At 38.9% G+C, this 19,508-nt stretch overlaps 1 protein-coding gene across 2 annotated transcripts; it reads right to left on the bottom strand.

Moving 5' to 3' along the window:
- Nucleotides 1–3,918: 3,918 nt before the first annotated feature.
- On the bottom strand, nt 3,919–19,479 carry LOC114455135 (mitochondrial chaperone BCS1). Of its 2 annotated transcripts, none has more exons than XM_028436179.1 (8): nt 19,332–19,479; nt 18,519–18,880; nt 12,322–12,461; nt 9,484–9,678; nt 8,258–8,321; nt 7,996–8,168; nt 7,797–7,914; nt 3,919–4,220 (listed from the first exon to the last, which is right to left on the bottom strand). In XM_028436179.1, exons 2-8 carry the CDS (start codon nt 18,836–18,838, stop codon nt 3,968–3,970), a joined length of 1,263 nt encoding a protein of 420 aa, XP_028291980.1. In that variant the 5' UTR covers nt 18,839–18,880; nt 19,332–19,479; the 3' UTR covers nt 3,919–3,967. The 2 variants fall into 2 exon arrangements, with proteins under 2 accessions (XP_028291980.1, XP_028291979.1); XM_028436178.1 differs by having other exon boundaries at nt 19,336–19,479.
- Nucleotides 19,480–19,508: the final 29 nt, after the last annotated feature.

The raw sequence follows: 19,508 nt of genomic DNA, 5'->3' as shown, positions 1-19,508 counted from the left end.
GTGTGACACTTTAAATGGCAATGAGCGACAGCACTAGGAGATCATATCAGCTGCTGTTGTATTTGTGTAAATGTAGTTATTAACCATTGTGATCTGCTGACCTTGGCATACTTACAAAGTATTCTACACTTCCTTAAATATACTTTATAACCAGTGGTGGGTAGAGGAAACAACAACGGTACTCCAGTTAAAGTACTGTTACTTCATCAGTCATCTTCTGATCAAGAGGTTGTGGGTTTGATCCCAGTCTATGTGTTGGGCAAGACACTGAGCCCTAAGTTGTTCTCAGTGGTTGACCCATGGCAGCTCAGTCTCATTGGTGGGTGAATGAGTTGAAATTGTAAAGCGCTTTGGGACGACTTCAGTGTAGACATAAAAGCACTTTATAAAACAAGTTCATTTACCATTTTTAAAAGTACTTGTACTTGAGTAAGAGTAAAAAAGTACCTCATAAAAAAAAACTTCTCAAGTAACTTCAGATACATTTTATTACTTCCAGAACAAACCATTAGTCCCTGAATTAAATACTTGAATACATTCATTAAAAAAAAAACATAGCCTAAAAACAGAATCAACATAAAGTGTGTATATCAGTGGTTCCCAAACTTTTCTGGGTCGTGACCTCAGAGACTTTTTTTCTCTAGTTTTATGATCAAATTTGTTTTTCTGTTACAAATACAGAGAAGTAAATATTAGTGTACAAAGTGATAATATGAGTCAGCTCAGTTATTTTTTATACTGCATTTTATTTGAACAATATTTATATTGTTTGAAATTGTGTGTGGTGTTTCACTTTGAAAAAGAATAATACATTTTTAAGCTCTTTCAGCTTCTTCTTACACTGCATGTCTATTTCTCTGATGTTATGTATTGTTTTTTAAATTGTGCAAAAATAGATAAATAAAAACAATAATTACTATCACTACACGCTTCAGGCGACCCCACATTGGGTCACGACCCCAAGATTGAAAAACCCTGGTGTGTATATAAATATATTCAAATACCTGAACCTTCACAACCTGTGTGCTTGAACAAACTTGTTCTGAAATATCCTCACTAACAACAATGCAAGACACAGTAATTTAACCCAACTTTGGAGCGTAACTTCATCCCCTTGTTAATAGATCGTAATAAATTCATTGTAAACATAAATAAAACAAAGTATGGATATTTGGTAATTAAAGATAATCCAAAAATAAAAATAGATGATATTCAACAAGAAAATGTTCCTGAAAATAAATTTCTTGGGGTAATAATTGACAATAAACTGACATGAAAAGCCAACATCAGACATAAAAAGCAAATTTTCAAAAAGCCTCTCAATTATAAACAAAGCTAAACATTTTGTGGACCATGATGCAATGAGAATTATACGTCTGTCAGTATGTGGAGTGAAATTATGGAACAGCCTGGATTCACAACAAAAGCAATGCCTAAGTATTCAGAGTTTTAAATCACTTCATAGACCTATGATCTCCAAAAAAACCAAATGAATGAAAATTAAATGAAATTTTGTCCAAAAAAAAAACTTAAAATCTTAAGAGAATATTGCCGAAGCACATGGTACGTGGCATTTAAAACGGCTCAAAAGCAACACATGTCAATGGATCTGTGCTCGCTTGTTAAGGCCTGGTTTGCCAACACATCTAGAAGCAGGAAATACACTGTTTATATGTTTGACCCACATAAGAACCCCAGGGATTTTATAGCCTTGACTGGGTTCAGGTATCAATGGGATTTTTTTAAATCACAAATTCAAAAGGGATCAATCACTAAAAAATAAATTAATAATGCAAGTTAGACAATATGTGTTGTTTTTGTTTCCTAAATTTAAAACTTGTGTTTAATGCATTGGACATTCATTTAAAAGGCTGTGAGGTTTTCTCTTATCTTACTACGAGTGCTCTCAAGTCATGACCACAGAGAATTTACGAGATAAGAAACCAATGGAAAATCCTAAAAACCAATGAGTACTAACAAAATCCCAGGAAATAATGATTTCTCTTTTTTTTATTCTTATGTCTTTTTGTCAGAGGCCCTTTATGTTTAATGTAGGCCATGGCTATTCATACAGAAACGTATGAATCCTCTATTCATATGGAGGGCCCCTCATTGGCCAGTTTAGGTGACGATAGTGCACCATGTGACTTAAAGTTCTGTTTTTGTCAATGGCATGTGTGGGTGCAGACCCAAATGCAGGGACGGAGGCAGAGCTCAAGTGTATCATACCAGTATTTATTTTCACTACAGGCATGGTAAGTCCAGGGAGGCAGATGCAAACAAAAAAAACACAAAAAGCAAAACCAAGAAGCAAGGATAAACGAGAATGTCCAAAAGTCTATCCAGGATTTACTGGTAACCAACAGACCCATAGTCACAGCACATGTAATGTCCCAGCACTGAAGTGAACCCAAGCCTCCACATTTATACTCAGCAGTTTAATCAATTGCAGCTGGAGGCCAATCAGCAGGAGAAAGCTGCCGAAAGGGAGTCCAAGATCTCCTGCCTGCCCTCCAAAATAAAACCCCATCGTGACAGTTTTATTTTAAGCAACTCCGCTAACCCTTTTATTTGAACCCTAACCCTAACCCTATCACTAACCCTAACCCAGGAAATACCCTAAAAGGTTTATTTTTTTCGTATATGTATTTTCAAAGGTGGAATTTGCCGCCAAGTCCAGTTTTAAAAAACAACACAGAGAATTTGACTCAGTATTCAGTGTGCAGAACAGAAAAAACAAGCCAGTAACAGTAATAATAATAATGACAGGTATAAAGGATAAAATAGGATAAAGGATAGATAGAGGATCAGGATAAAGGATAAATTTATATATATTTTGTGCGTGGCTGGGGCTGTGTTTATATGGTTCTAGTTGTCACAGCAGAAGTGAACTTTATGAAGTTCTTCAGAGGTGCTGGTGCAGAGTTATTTAAGATTCTATAGGCCAATCGTATTAATGCAAATCTTTGAATGTTGTCAAAATTTAACAGTCTATATTTTTGAAAGACTAAACAGTGATGGTGTTGTAATGGTTTACGGTCGAGGATTTTGAGCGACTGTTTGTTCAAAGTTTCCATTCAATTCCATTCCATTCAATCCAATTTCCATTTTAGTCACTTTTCACTTTTTTCCCACCAAGTTTTTGCCACTTTTGGACATTCTTAGCTTCCTGTTACCATGTCAAAAAAAGAAACCGTAGCGGACCGCACCGGCCTACTTTGGGTCAACGGCCCACCAGGACGATGCCCGGTGTGTCAGATGGCCAGTCCACCCCTGATCAACAACATAAGACATGTTTCAAGTATTAAAACCAGGAACATATTTCGTGAAGGTGATTCAGTGCTTCCACATTTGGATCAACCAGTTCTCTGAACTTTCAAAGGTGACATCCTGAACAGCATCACTACACACAGGAGGCCAAGCTCAGTCCAGGCCTTGTTGGGTGAAGGTTGTGTTTTTCAGAGGTTTTTATGAATGCCAGGGTTGGAGTCAACTATAATTGTAATCACATAATTGGTAATGAATTACAATTATGATGTAATTATAATTTTAAAAATCTGTTGCTGTTGTAATTATAATTGAGGTCAGATATTGACTTTATAACTATAACTGCTATGAAAATGTATCAAAAATGTCAATTATAACTAAACACAAAACTGGGGAACCATGGTACAGTTCTACACATATGTTAACAATAATTAAAATGTTTCATATCAATCTTTTTCACATTTTACCATTAAAAAAATTAAATCTAGGACTATACTGACACAAAAAAGGTTCAGATGCTCACAACAAAAATATGAAAACTTATATTTTCATTGATTAGGAAGCCTAACAAGGTAACCAATAGATAGGAAAGAAATTAGATGATATATATTTGTTTTTAAGTGTATTTTACAAAACAATTGATGTTCTCAGTTCTTTCATTTCTTTTTATTTTACAGTCTATGAACACAGGCTGCTCCTGTCAGCTCTTCATCTCGCCCACATTCTTAATGGATCCCACTGGGTCCAACTTGTGCAGCAGGAGGTGTCCTTGAACTTGCGCTGCACTTATTTCAGAGTGGGCTGCTAGGGCCCGCTCTGCAAAGAGCTGGGCTTCAGAGGGCGACTCCTCAGGGTAAAACCTCTGAAACATGTGGGAGAGCTGCCAGTGGCTGCAGTGGCCGATGTACTGCTTCAGGTCCACGCGGCCTGGCCGGATCAGTGCTGGGTCTAATCTGTGGCCACAGATTACAGAAAGGACCACATGTTATTGTCAACATGCACAACTCTAATTCAAAAACACAACATGTTACTGAAATAAATCTGTCATTGCATTAGAAATGTCCAAAATATTCAAATAAAAAAAGCAAGTTCCTTTAATTGTGTTTTAACAGCACAATATTATAATAGTGTAATGTGTAAAGGACAAATAGACAGAGAAACTGAACCCTGAACTCTTAAATTCTACCTCATCCTGTTGTTTTTTTTGTCTAAAGAAAATGACAAAAATAAAAAATACAATCATCCAAACACCCAACACCTGTGCAGTACTTTTGATATATTCTTGGGGATAATAACACAATAACCACAAATGCATGTTCATGTTTGTATGAGTTACATTTTCTAAATTGGAATACCAAGACAAAGTCAGCAAGTTGTCAAATCTATTCACAGAAACACTAAAAAGATAAACAAATACAACAGAATTCACATCAAGACCATTGAAATCATATGCTTGAAATATCACTGATTCAATTTGAAAATAAGAAAAACCAAGTTTAAAAATACAATTTAATGCTGTTTGGTACGACACTGTAAACACAATTACAAGTTGTTCCTTTTATGTTTGCATACACAAATGGATTTATGTTTGTATGCTCTACCTTTAAAATATAGTAATAAATTGTTGTTTTTTAATCCAATCAACCCTGATTCGGGCGACCGTGGCTCAGGTGGTAGTGGGTCGTCTTCTGATCGAGAGGTTGGGGGTTCGATCCCAGTACCTGACTACGTGTCGAAGTGTCCTTGGGCAAGACACTGAACCCTAAGTTGCTCCCAGTGGTCGACTAGCGCCTTGCATGGCAGTCCTGTCTCACTGGTGTGATGTGAGAGTGATTGGGTGAATGAGCTGATATGTAAAGCGCTTTGAGACTGCTTCAGTGTGGTGATAAAGCGCTATAAAAAATCAAGTCCATTTAACATTTTACCATTTGATCACAAACAATGTTAAACATGATTGGTTTCAGGTCTGACATTAAAGATCTCTATTGAAGATTTACATGCAGGATTTAAACAAATAGACTTCATAAATAAACTGTGAGCTTCTGCTGACACTGGCCACTTTGACCTTTGACCTTAGGGAGACCATTCCTGACCTTGTGTTGATCTGCAATCACTCTGTGTACATTTGCATCAAATATTTAATAAACCATTGCTCTGACAGTGCTGTAGGTTTCTACATTCCTTAACAAAAGAGGTTTCCAACCTTTTTCTTGTCGTGACCCCATTTTTCTATCACTAATTTCTGGTGACCCCAGAGACTTTTTCTTCTCTAAACTTATTTCTTTGCTCATGTTTGTTACACTGTGTTACAAATACAGAGTTGCCAGGATTAAAGCACAAAGTGACAATATGAGCAAGAGATATTTTTATACTGCATCTTATTTGAACTAGATTTAGATTTGAGAAAGTGAAATTATAGATATACAGTTGTATGAGATTGTGTGTAGTGTTTTAATTTGAAAAAGAATAATAATTATTAAATATCTTTGAGCATCTATCTATTTCTGTGATATTATGTATTGTTTATTTTTTAATTGTTCAAAATAAATAAATACATAAATAAAAATAAACACAGTTTAAAAAAATGTTTTAAATATAATTTTAATCAGTATTTACATTTTATTTTATTATTACTAAACATTTCAGGCAACCCCAAAGTTGAGAAAAAAAAAAACCCTGCGTAATTGGTAATTAAGTACAATTATGATGTAATTTACTTTAATATTTGACTTTGTAATTGGGATGCACATTCTACAAAAACTGTAATTAAGTGCTAAACTGGGGAAGCATGTTACAGTTTTATGGCTTACACATACATAGTTAACAATTATTAAAATATCAAGTTTACTTGTTGGTTGTCTTGAGGATCATTTTACCAATTTACAAAATAAAATACAAGGGGTATACAGACCATACGCCAACACCAAAAACATTATTACCAATATCTTCATTGATTAGGATCCCCAACAAGATAACAAAGAGATAAAAAACAAATTAGATGATCGATAATATTTTATAGTGTATTTTACAGCTGATCTATGACTTGGGTCAAAACTGCCCCCTTACCATAAGAGATGCTAACAGAAAGCTAACACAAGAGGAAGGTCAAGTTATATGAGATTATTTATTAAAGGCTCAGTAAATGTGATTCACTGTAATTGAACATGAGTAATTGAGAAAGTAATTGTAATTGAGAGGAAAAATAATAGCCGTAGGGGAAAATGCAGGTCAACGTAATCGTAATTGAGTTTTAAATGAACAGAGATAATTGAAGACATAATTGTAATATTACAAAAAAAAAATCACTTTTACAGTCATTTTGAACACAAATGAGGTAACTTGAAAGTCCACCGGCACACAAAATATGAAATAAATCCATCTAGTGGTTTGTTTGTGGTCTGTATAAGTCTTACAACACAGAGAAAAATGCTCTGTTTCAAATGTTCCTCATTTGTGACATCACAAGTGAAATTGTTTTTCTCGCTAGCAAAGGAGTGATGGCTACGGCAAAACTAACTACAGAACTTTCCTGCTGCTGGTCCCACGTCTCCACGGTGAACATACACTGTACTGTAAGCACTATTTGTTCATGCAGAGGTGTATTCTGCTCTTATGGTTTCCAGCACATCTCGTGGTTCGGCGCATTGTCGAACCTGTTAAATCTCCTCGTATCGCTTATCTGACGTGTTTGTGAAACAATGCGATGCAGCGGTTGGAGAAAACAAATGACTATCACCTTAAATGCACTATTCCTGTAGTTATAAGAGCAGAGGAGAAAAAGCAAGTGACTGAGAGTTCAAATGACTGCTGCTGCTGCGAGACCCTAAGCGATGAGACGGACTCACAATAATGATAGCCGCTTAATATCCATGTGTTTTACTGTAATGTGCAGTCAACAGTGTGTGGATAGCACAAATAAAATGGCTTTGTTGATCACTGATTTCCCTCGTAGAAGAGCGAGTGAGCGTCTGACATGCCCATTCATGAATACGCACCTGTAAAACAGGTGAGTTTGGGAAAATAAACCTCAAATACTATGTTTTTGGGGTTCTTAGAACAAATGGAGAGGGGTGAAAAATTGCATATATGTGCCCTTTAATTTAAATCGCACCTCAAACACTGTCTCATCTCTAATCAGTCATGCCAACACTAACCTGTGGCTACCCTGACTGTGTGTGCCTCTTGGTGACTTTTTAACGTTTTATTTTATGAACTTGTATGTTTTAATCTGACAATAGTCTCTGTTCATTTTCTCATTTTATTTTTTATTTTTATAATATGTGAATGGAAGTGTGATATGTCATTACGTAGTTACATTTTTCACTCTATATTTTATTGTATATTTCCTGTAATTTGTATTCTTTTAGGGTGACATTTGAACATTCTGTCCAGGGACTACAGATAAAAAATAACCTTCTGGCTAAATCTGGTACATTTTCTGTATGGATATTAATGTTCACTGTCCCTGTTAAATAAACCAATAAATAAGATTCAAATGTAAATTACCCCTACCCTGCGTACAGCCTTACCTGTCTATGAAGTTGGTGGTCATAAAAACTATTCTAGCCTCAGATGAGGCCACCCCATCCAGAGAGTTCAGCAGTCCACTGAAGGTCAGTCGTCCCATCCCTTGATAGGCCAGAGGGTCTGAGATCAAATAAAGCACAGCTCATTGGTCCAAATACCGTCAGTAATCATCAAAGCACCAATGATCCTCCTTCTACTCACTCTCAGTGGGAAGCAGCTCTCGGCTGACGAAAGCTGCATCTACGTCCTCCAGCAGAATGATGCTCTGCTGTGGGGCCACACTCAGGAGGTGGTTCAGACGGTCGTCTGATAGCGTGCGGTCGCTGAGACTCAGCAGACAGATGCTGTAGCCCAGCTCACCTGCCAACGCCGTTCTGAAACAGAACAGGCAAAAGAGTGGGAATGATTCTCCACGTGAAGAATGACAGAAAAGAATCAGAAAGGACAGGAAGTCCAGACTCACATAAAGCTGCTCTTTCCACATCCTGGAGGACCATAGAGCAAATATCCTCTTCTGTAGGGAATACCTGCAGAGAACCAGTTACATATGGAATCAGAACAGTATCATAATGAATGAACTCTTGCAGGGTTTTTCACAAATGCACATGCTTTGTTTCGCAGTTGTATTTCAGATTCACAAATGCACACGATCTGTTTCGCAAATATATATTTTATGCAAACCTGTAATATAAATTCTGAAATGCACACGCTCTACTTCACAAATATTATTTTGAGGCACACTTGTAATATAAATCCACAGATAATGCAAATTGCTGAATGTGCATTTACAAACTGCATCTGTGCTGTGAAACATCTGCACATTTGTGAGAGAAATGTGTGTGGTGAATTTTGAGACTGCCATGACGTCGCGGGTCAACGAACGTCACCATTGGCTGATAAAAGTGAATGACAGATTAATCAGCCAATCAGGTATGTTTGCTTCTTGCATTTTCTCCACACTTTTAAACCAATTGCAGAGTTACTGATATGTGTGCATGTGCAGTGTTCTAACATGGGCAATATATCGACATTCAAGATTTATTAAGATTTCTATTTTGGTGATATAGAAAATTACAATGTCGCCTTTAACAATATGTTTTTATTTCATAGCTTATTTTGTATTAAAACACTGATTTCGTCCTCACCCAAACCTTCATCTAAACAAGCTACACTACAGAACTCACTCACACGTGCTGTCCCTTAGATGAGAAAAAGCCAAAAGTGGCACATATTGTGGAGCCGTTTGTTGTGCCTGTGTGGCATTTTGCATCAGCAAATTTAACCCAGAATTGTTTTTTTGGTAGGACTTTATTGAGTTAAAAATATTGGGATTTATATCATACATCGCCATTTTGAGAAAAAAATATCGAGATATCAATTTTGGTTCATATGGTCCAGCCCTGGTTCCCCTATCAACATCATCTGCTACACATCCTGCAACTTTGCAAATAACAAGTTGGATGAAAGTGTAAGATTTGATCCTCAGCTTTGATCCAGAAAAACACAACACCAGTAACACCCGTTTAAACTTAAGAGTCAATTATTCTTCAATATATCATTTTAGTAGATTTCCTGTGGATATAGCCACAAAAAAGAATCTGAAAATCTCCAGGTTTTTTCTTCAAACAACATGCATTCATCAACGTTAGGACAAAATTCTGAAAGACAGCATGTCCTGAGATTTCTGACCTCGATCTGTGTACCACTTGGGGTTTCCAATGAAGTCCTTCACGTCGTCGACAATCCTTTGAGCCACGCCCTCCTCCAGCACCACAGAGCTGAGGGGTCTTCGTCGCCGTGGGAAACCAAACGGCCTCCACTCTCCTCCCATGGCTGTGTACATCACTGTCCTCCCCTCCTCCTGCTTCAGGGCCAATTCTCGGGCTGTAAAATACCACAGACAGCTGCAGCGTGGGTCCACATTGTTGCAGCACAGCTGCTGTTAAATAACACTGAGGGACGGATTCACTAAATGTTTAGTGGCATCAAAACGTGTGGAAACATCACTCCACACGCTAATAAGGAGTACAAAATAGTATGACTGAAAAGCAGGTGCAAACATACACGCAGAGATCATTGCTGCAGTAAATGTGGACAGAAAACAGAGACGGAAAAAAGGCTCCAGCTGTGTGTGTGTGTGTGTGTGTGTGTGTGTGTGTGTGTGTGTGTGTGTGTGTGTGTGTGTGTGTGTGTGTGTGTGTGTGTGTGTGAGAGAAAGCTGGCTGCGCGTCCATCTCTGCTCTGCAAATCGCTGTCTCATTCATTCTTTCCTTTACACGGATCAGTCGTCCTGGTCCCTTTGCAGAGAAACAGCCCCAAAGCATGATGTTACCACCCCCATGCTTTACAGTAGGTATGGTGTTCTTTGTCCTCCAAACACAACGAGTTGAGTTTTTACCAAAAAGTTCTATTTTGGTTTCATCTGACCATATGACATTCATCCAATCCTTTTCTGGATCATCCAAATGCTCTGTAGCAAACTTCAGATGGGCCCGGACATGTACTGTCTTAAGCAGGAGGAAACGTCTGGCACTGCAGGATTTGAGTCCCTGTGTTACTGATGGTAGCCTTTGTTACTTTAGTGCCAGCTCTCTGCAGGTCATTCACTAGGAGATTATCAGTGGTCGTGTAAGTCTTCCATTTTCTAATAATTGCTCCACACTAACTCTTCACACTAAGCTGCTTACCTATTGCAGATTCAGTCTTCCCAGCCTGGTGCAGGTCTACACTTTTGTTTCTGGTGTCCTTTGACAGCTCTTTGGTCTTGGTCATTGTGGAGTTTGGAGTGTGACTGTTTGAGGTTGTGGACAGGTGTCTTTTATACTGATAATGAGTTCAAACAGGTGCCATTAACACAGGTAACGAGTGGAGGACAGAGGAGCCTCTTAAAGAAGAAGTTACAGGTCTATGAGAGGCAGAAATCTTGCTTGTTTGTTGTAATCTTGCTTCTCTCGACGAGGTCAGTCGCATTCTCTGTTTCTCCCTCCCTTCCGTCTTATCTCTCTCCTAGCTGCTGCTTTGTCAGGTCTTGTGAAACTAACAAGAGCCTCTCTCTGCACCTCATCCAAAACCGGAATAATGGAATTAATTAGTTGGTCTCTCAGTGCTATCGATCAGATTTTTTCGACGCAAAGAACCAGGGGTGGTGACCCCGCATGTCCAAGCGGGACGTTTGCGGCTGGATACACACTTGACCCTTGGAACAAGTGGCGAGTTGTGTGTCTGTCCATCCTTTCCGTGGAAGACGTGGAGGACATCTACATGATTGGAATAATGATAGTAGGCATGCTGCTGATCAGAAATTAACATAGCCTGTATCAAATCACATTGCTTATCTCCCTTTCGGCTCCCCAGCTGCCAAGGCTAAAGCCAAGGTTGTCTCAACTCTTATCACCGGGAAGTTTCTGCAGACGGCGGCTCTTACCCCCACTCCCTCCCCCCGCTCCTTCCCTACATTCCTCCTGGAACTGTTGATGCTGAACTTTTCCACACGTCATCTGGTTATCAGTAACGCAGCTACAGGTCTTCAACTTCAAATGCCTCGTCGGCCATCTTTCCCCACCTCCCCAACCGCAGCTGCATGGAGGCGTGGTTGCAGCGCCGACTGGCAGCACGCCCATGTCCCCAAACGGCTGGACTCCTGTTGTTCTTCCCACCTGACCCCCTCCCCCAGCCAACCTCCCACCCAACCCTTCCTACATGCCTTGTCTCGAGTTGTTTGACTGTGTCATGCTTACATTTATGTTTGCAGAGGCGGTTTTTTTCCTGGTTTCACACTGCTTTCTCTGTTTAGGGAAATCAGTTTCAAACTGGCAGTTTTTTTTCCCCTCACCCCTCCTCTCCTCCTGTTATTGATCCCTTTTTTCACCTAAATATGTGGGCGCCGCAAATGGCTGCTCCGGTGTGTTGATGTGTCTCCTTTCACTGCAACTACCTAGTCAAATTCCTCGTATTGTTCTAAACTGTACCTGGTCAATAAAGCTGATTCTGATTCTGATTCTGATTCTGACAGAATACTTATTTTATCGAGGGATTTACAAATTAATTCATTAAAAATCCTACAATCTGATTTTATGGATTTTTTTTCTCATTTTGTCTCTCATAGTTGAGGTATACCTATGATGAAAATTACAGGCCTGGCTCATCTTTTTAAGTAGGAGTACTTGCACAATTGGTGGCTGACTAAATACTTTTTTGCCCCACTGTATCTGTCTATCAATATATCTGCTGCAATTCATCCATTTTTTTTTTGTTTCCTCTTCCAACACCTCCAATTCTGCTGCTTCACATTTTTATTATAGCTTCCACGCACTCATGTTCACCCTCCATGTTCAAAACAAAACGTACAAAATGCTCATTTAAATAGGGCAGTCTGCACCACTTCTGCATGTGCACTAATCATTGCTGCAATCTTAGTGAGTTCCGCGCAGCAGATGAGGAAACTGCATCACTAAAGTTTACCACCCTTTACTGTTTTTCAGATCTTTCATCCCTGAGATGTTTGTAGTCGTGAAAATAGAGTCGTACCTTCCTGTAGGATATTGAAGAAGATTTGTCGGTCCCTGCCTAAAGCGGTAAAGGTGACTGACTCCCACGGCGTTCCCGTGTGCAGGTCCACCATCTGCTTCTCCCTGGTCCGCTCCACTCTGATCCACTTCTTGCCATACCTGCAAACCAACACAATGGATAAGTCCATCACAATAAAGATCACAAACAATGGAAATTTTTTTCTCATAATGGTGAAATACAATATAAATCTTGATCATTTTTATTCAAAAAAAGTCTTACCAGAAAGACAATTAGGGTTACATTTGCTGATGCAAAATGCCACACAGGCTAAATTAACATCAGTGCTTTAAGAATGGTAAAAAAGTAAATGCACAAAATGAAAAAAACACGAACTGACAGAGAAATACCCAAAAGAACAACACAAAAACTTAATAAGACAACAAAACACACAAAAAGAGAAGAAAATGGACAATGGGATAACAAAATTACATAAAAGAAAGTACAGGGAAAAACTCCAAAAACATACAAATAAACATAGAAATACACAAAAAAACAACACAAAGACACAAAAGGACACAAAAAGAGAAAAAATGCACAATGATACAACAAAAATATATAAAAGAACAAAAATAAACAAAAGGAGAAAAAATACACAATGGGACAACAAAAATCCAACAACAATATACAGTAAATACCAAAAAATACACAAAACTATTCAGAAAGAGATCCATAATTACCGGAAAAATACACAAAAGAACAAGAAAAACACATGTGACAACAAAATACACAAAAGGAGGCAAAAAATACACAATGGGACTGGTACTTTAATTCACGAACAGCTGCACAATATGAGCCAGTTTTGGCTTTTACTCCTTTAAGGGGCAGCACATGTGAGTGAGTTCTTTAGCGTGGTTTGTTTAGAAAAAGGTCTGGGATAAGATGAACTCAGTGATCATCTAACCGTGATTTATATGCTGTTCTGAGGATCATATGTATAACCTTATAAATCAAAAAATCAATTGAAACAGTTTAAACTTAACAGAACTTTCCAAGACTAATTATTTGTCCTCATGCATTTGTTTGTGAATCCAGAACTTTCAGAACTTTGGGGACAACAAAACTGATGTTATTATCCTGTAAACATTTGTAGTCTGTAGTAAATTAACAATTACCGTTAAGTCAAGTACGGTAATCCAAAAAAACATTGTTCTCTTGTTTGGCTGGAGCTACATTACATTAGTTAGAATACTTTAATCGAACGAGTGCAGGGGTGTCAAACTCATTTTAGTTCAGGGGCCGAATACTGAGCAGTTCATCCTAAGTGAGTCGCAGATTTTAGGCGGGAAAATGATTATTGTGATGTAGTTTGCACTTCCACATATAAATAAATTATAGAATATGTATGGGACTGCTAATATCAAAGTAATAAGTGACAGCTATCAGTCTATTCAGCATCTTCACTTTCAATTTATTTCAATTTGTGGCCAATTTTTATGTAATTTAGGGAATTTTTGTGAAATAATTTCAAGAAAATTACAGGAATTTGGAAAAACTGAGAGTTATTTTAACAATTTGAGATTAAAATAGATTGCCATCATGTGATATAAACATGGGGAAAATGTAACACCTGCTAATATTGTGGAGTTTCATTGAATTTGTCAATGTCAATGTCAATGTCAACTTTATTTATATAGCACATTTCAAAACAGCTACAAATGCCCAAAGTGCTGTACAGCAAACATTATAAAATACAATGTAAAAACAGTCACAAAATATACAGCATAAAACAATAATAATAAAATACATGGGATCTGCTCAACTTGTGTTGAAAGCCAAAGCAAAAAGATGGGTTTTCAACAATGACTTAAAAACATGAATGGACTGGACCATTTTGACATTCAGTGGAAGGCTGTTCCAGAGACTCGGAGCCGCTACGGCAAAAGCCCGGTCTCCTCTGGTTTTGCGCTTAGCTATAGGCACCACCAGAGTCATTTGATTGGAGGATCTCAGTGTTCGACCTGGATCACAAAACAACAAAAGCTCCGAAAGGTAGGATGGAGCCAACCCATTCAGACATTTAAAAACCATCAACAGTATCTTGAACTGAATCCTAAAACTGACTGGAAGCCAGTGCAGAGAGGCCAACACAGGAGTTATGTGCTCACGTTTCCTCGTTCCAGTGAGCAAACGCGCCGCTGCTTTTTGAACCAACTGCAGACGCCGGATGGAAGTTTGATCGAGCCCACAGTACAGAGAGTTACAATAATCTAAGCGACACGTAATAAAAGCATGAATGACACGCTCCAGGTCGGCGTGAGGCAAATAGGATTTGATTTTGCTAAGCAAACGCAGCTGAAAAAAGCTATTTTTGATGACTGAACTTATTTGTCTGTCAAACTTAAATGAACTGTCCAAAACAACCCCAATATTCCTAGCAGAGTCGTGGAAATAGATACTCAAAGGGCCCAGAGCAGTGACATCACATGAGTTACCAAATACAACAATTTCAGTTTTAGAGTCATTAAGCTTTAGGCAATTTTGAGCCATCCAGTCCTTTACTTCCTGTAAACAATCAAACAAAACTTGAGCATTGTCTGTGCCTGGCTTCAGAGGCAGATAAATTTGCAGGTCGTCTGCAAAACAATGAAAGTCCATTTTATATTTTCTGAAAATTGACCCAACAGGCAGCATATACATTGAAAACAATAATATACATTGAAAACAATAAGGGGCCCAAAATGGAGCCCTGCGGCACGCTACAGCTGAGTGGGGCAACTCCAGAAACGTAAGGACCAAGGTGGACGGCAAAAGATCAATTTTCAAGGTACGATCTAAACCAACTTAAGGCAGTACCTTTAATGCCAACATGATTTTTGAGGCGTGAAAGCAATATTTCATGGTTGACAGTAGGGATGTAACGATTCACTCAACTCCCGATACGATTCGATTCACAATACTGGGTTCACGATACGATTCTCTCACGATTTATTTTACAAAATGGGACTGTAGACAAATACAAATTTTTTTTTGGGAAAAAAACTAGAAAATGCTGTACTATTTTCCTTTTATTTTTCATTGTCAAAAGAATTCCTTGATAAACTATTCAAAACAATGCAATTTAACTAAAAATAAATCTTGAATGAAATAAATAAAGGAATAATACAAATGAAAATGAAGCCTATTCATTTAAATTCTGGTTCTATAATAAACAATGCAAAACTGCATAATAGTTCTTTTTCTTTTAAAAGTGCAACTGAAAATGTATTTTGTGCCTTAACAATTGGACTTTAAAAAAAAAAACCGATTGCACTGATTTACGTCATATTTGTTTGGACCAGCAGAGGGCGCTGGTAATACAGTGGTCGGTTGGCATGCAGATATCTTGCAGTGAAGAAGAGAAGCTATGCTAGCAGACAGAGCTAATAGAAAAACGTGACTTTTACAGATATTCAAGTAATATTACAGATATTCTGTCGGTGCTAAAGGGGTAATGAATCATTTATTAACATATTTAAGAGTAGAAGGCAGCCAGAAAGAAAGTATTAGCAGACTCCGCCTGCCGCCTACACTTGTGGTACAGTGCTGGTTAAAAAAAGTACTGCGATTCAATTTTCAGAAAATCGATATCAACCGTGATACCTATGAATCGATTTTTAACTGCCTTACGATTAATCGTTACATCCCTAGTTGACAGTGTCAAACGCTGCCGTTAAATCTAAAAATACCAAAACAGTAGAGCAGCCTGAATCAACAAAATAAGGTCATTAAAAACTCTTAAGAGTGCAGTCCCAGTGCTGTGACGTAACTTAAAGCCAGATTGAAATTTTTCTAAAATACCATTTACATCGAGATAAGTTTGTATTTGAGCAAAAACCAGTTTTTCCAAGATTTTTGATAAGAAAGGCAATTTAGAAATTGGCCTGTAGTTTTCCAGGACTTCAAAGTTCAGGTTTTGCTTCTTAAGCAGAGGCTGAACAACAGCATGTTTAAAGGAACTTGGAACGCAGCCTGATGTCAGCGAGGAATTTATAATCGCCAGTATATGAGGCCCAATCGCGCCCAAAACATCTTTGAGCAGTTTAGGAGGGAGACAATCAAGCGGACAGTTAGAAGCTCTTAATTTATGCACAACAACGGACAGGTCGCTAAGGGACACAGGCTCAAAATGCTCAAAAGTCGCAGAACACACAGAAGTAACACAGGGATCAACTGCTTTGAAAGAAGAGGTTGAGTCCCTAATAGCAGTAATCTTGTCAACAAAAAATTTCAGAAAACTTTCACACAAAGTTTGAAAATGTACAACATAGTTTGAGTCAGTAGGTTTCACAAGTCTATTTAAAACATTAAATAGAACTTGGGGTCTGTTATAATTTGCAGAAATCAAGTTTGACATGTACTCAGCTTTAGCACACTTCACAGCTTTCTGATAATTTGATAAACAGTCTCGCAAAATGCCCAAAGAAACGTGAAGCTTGTCATTTTTCCACCTCCTTTCTGCACGTCTACATTCACGCCTAAGTGCACGAGTAGAGTCATTCAACCATGGCTCAGACACAGACTTAGATTTACCCATTTTCAAAGGAGCAATCTGGTCTAAAATGGAGGAGCATGTAGAATTAAACGTGCTAGTGGCCTCTTCAACAGAACAAGGTGATAAGACCAATGTGGGCACCAGATGAGTAAAAGCATTTGAGAATTCTTCTGCTGTCGACGGGCTCATAATGCGCCGCGGCGCACGGTTTAGCTGGAGCACACGGAAGTGTTAGTGAAAACATAACTGGCAAATGGTCCGATATCTGCGTGCTACAGAGATTATCAATGCCTACATTTAAACCATGAGACAACACGAGATCAAGTGTATGCCCCTTTTCATGCGTAGGGCCAGTAACCCACTGTGTAAGATTAAAAGAATCGATGGCACTTAAAAAGTCCTTTACCAGAGGCTTTGAGTCACAGCAAACATGTATGTTAAAATCACCCACTATTAAGAAATGATCACATTTAAGAACGGTTCCTGCTACAAAGTTGGAAAAGTCTGCAATTAAGTCTTTGTTAAACTTTGGAGGTCGATATACCAGCGCGCACAGGACAGGCACAGTGCTCTGTATTTCAATCAACTGCAGTTCAAAGCTTGAGAAAGTTGTTGCTGGACGTTGTCGGCATTTAAGACTGGATTTAAACACCAACGCTAGCCCTCCGCCCTTACCAGAGGTACGGGGAGAGCTAAAAAACGAGCCGCCTGGAGGAAGAAGTTCAGAGAAAGCTGAAGACTCACCAGGACGTAACCATGTCTCTGTCAGAAACATGATATCCAAATTCTGGGAAACGAAGAAATCATTGAGTACCAAGGTCTTGTTTGCCAGCGACCTGACATTAAGCAGTGCCATGCGAAGTATATCCAAGTTTTTCGGTGAAGAAGCTCGTGCTAGCAAGCGAAGGTTTTCCTGGTTGATGCCGCGGTGGTTAGCAGCTCTGGGACGCCGGGTGCGGAGCCGCTCCGAGAGTTGCGACGGCATCAGCTGATGCCCCTCCTGGATACCACTGGGCAATGCAGGGACGAGACAACGCTCACTTCCCCGAGATGTAGCTGGGTTTCCATAGCCGTCTTTCTTTCCGGATCGAAGGTAAGCTCTGATTTTAATCAAAATACCTCCACGCTTCCGTCTTCTGCGGGAGCGTCTCCTCCAGGGCACAGCAAAAGGTGTGCGCAGAACGCCCGGTGGAGAAGCGAGGAGTGGCGGTGGAGGACATGAAGACTGTCTAGCTGTGCAGTTCCTCAAGAAAGCTTCATGAGATGCTCGAATGTTCAACAATGTTTGACGGTCATACACAAGCATCGCAGATCCGTTAGTACAGCAAACACAAATCCATACAATGAGCAATATGCAAAGTAGAGCAGGGAGACGGAGCGCCGTGCACACTGCTGGCGCCATCTTTGAATCTTCTTGTGTGTGAATTATTTTGGAGATATCTACACCTGAATTAGTTGGTAATTTACACAATGATTCATGGTTTTGATGAATTTGTTTCCTTCTGCTGGGGGCCGAATTGAACGCTCTAAATGGCCAGATTTGACCCCCGGGCCTTGAGTTTGATGCTTGAGACCTAGAAAACCATGCTGAAATGAATAATTGGCTTCAGCTGCCCTGGTCAACACAACTTAAATTGATGAGAACATAAAAATAAATAAATGGAGTGATGGAGCATTTCTTCACCATATGATGTGGTTTCCAGGACTTGGGTGGAAGTCAAACTGTGTGTGCACACGTCCGCTCTCGTGTGCCAGGTAGGATGTCTCCACGCTCAGGTGCTGAGTGTGTCTCGCATGTTTGGTGATCCAGCTCAGCAGCCACGTGTAGCTCTTGTCCCGGCTCGGGACCTCCAGAGTGGTCATGTAGTGCCTGCGGAAGAAGATCATCCCCACCTGGGCACTTTTCCTGGCCAAGGCCAAGGCTGTCCCGATCCCGACCAGCCCAAATCCAGCCCCAAAGTAGGGGTTGTCCTTCAGACCGTCCAGGAAGTCTGACAGAGGCATGATGAGGTCGTGCTGATGGGTCACTCCACGGAAAGCATCAATCTGAAGGTTTGGGGAAGGACATGGCTTTGAGACTCAATGCTGGATCTGCAGTCATTTATTATTATTATTATTATTATTATTATTATTATTAGTAGTAGTAGTATTATTATTAGTATTACTATTAACAGGCTGATCAGAATCACAATCAGAAATACATTATTTATCCCAGGGGGAAATTACTTGTGTCACAGAGGCTCGATAAATTTTACAAATAAAAAGATTAAACACTAGAAAGAACATACATAATTAAGTAAAATATTGTAAATCAAATAAAAATTAAACACAAGTGCACACATTACAGTAGAACAAAAAATAAGTTCAAAATAATAACACAAATATACAATTGGAATAATATAATAAAACATACATACATTAATCAAAGCTGTCAAGTTAACGTAATGACAGCTACTACATGCGATATAAGGCTGTTTGTATTTAATTGTGTACTGACTCACTCGTAGCCTTCACGCCTCTTTGTTCTGTTCAATCAGTTTTTAGTGGAAAATACGATAAATAAATAAAGGCACGTCTTTCACCCATGTGTGCTGTTGTCCTATCATATGTCTATGGTCGGTCCGCTCATGTGTTTAGAACTCCACTCCACTTCCTGTGTTCACTGTAAACACTT

Source organism: Gouania willdenowi, chromosome 21, assembly GCF_900634775.1.
Source record: "Gouania willdenowi chromosome 21, fGouWil2.1, whole genome shotgun sequence".
NCBI classification, from domain to species: Eukaryota; Metazoa; Chordata; class Actinopteri; order Blenniiformes; family Gobiesocidae; genus Gouania; species Gouania willdenowi.
The sequence above is the reverse complement of the archived record's forward strand: the minus strand, read 5'-3'. Positions and strand labels throughout refer to the sequence as shown.

What these genes read in the sequence shown, in the direction of transcription:
- LOC114455135 (XM_028436179.1), bottom strand. Translation starts at nt 18,838, where the DNA reads ATGCCTCTGTCAGACTTCCTGGACGGTCTGAAGGACAACCCCTACTTT. An exon ending in TGTGGAAAGAGCAGCTTTAT is followed by an intron (nt 8,169 to 8,257) that starts GTGAGTCTGGAC and finishes GTTCTGTTTCAG; the next exon opens with AACGGCGTTGGCAGGTGAGC. An exon ending in ACCACCAACTTCATAGACAG is followed by an intron (nt 4,221 to 7,796) that starts GTAAGGCTGTAC and finishes CTGTGGCCACAG; the next exon opens with ATTAGACCCAGCACTGATCC.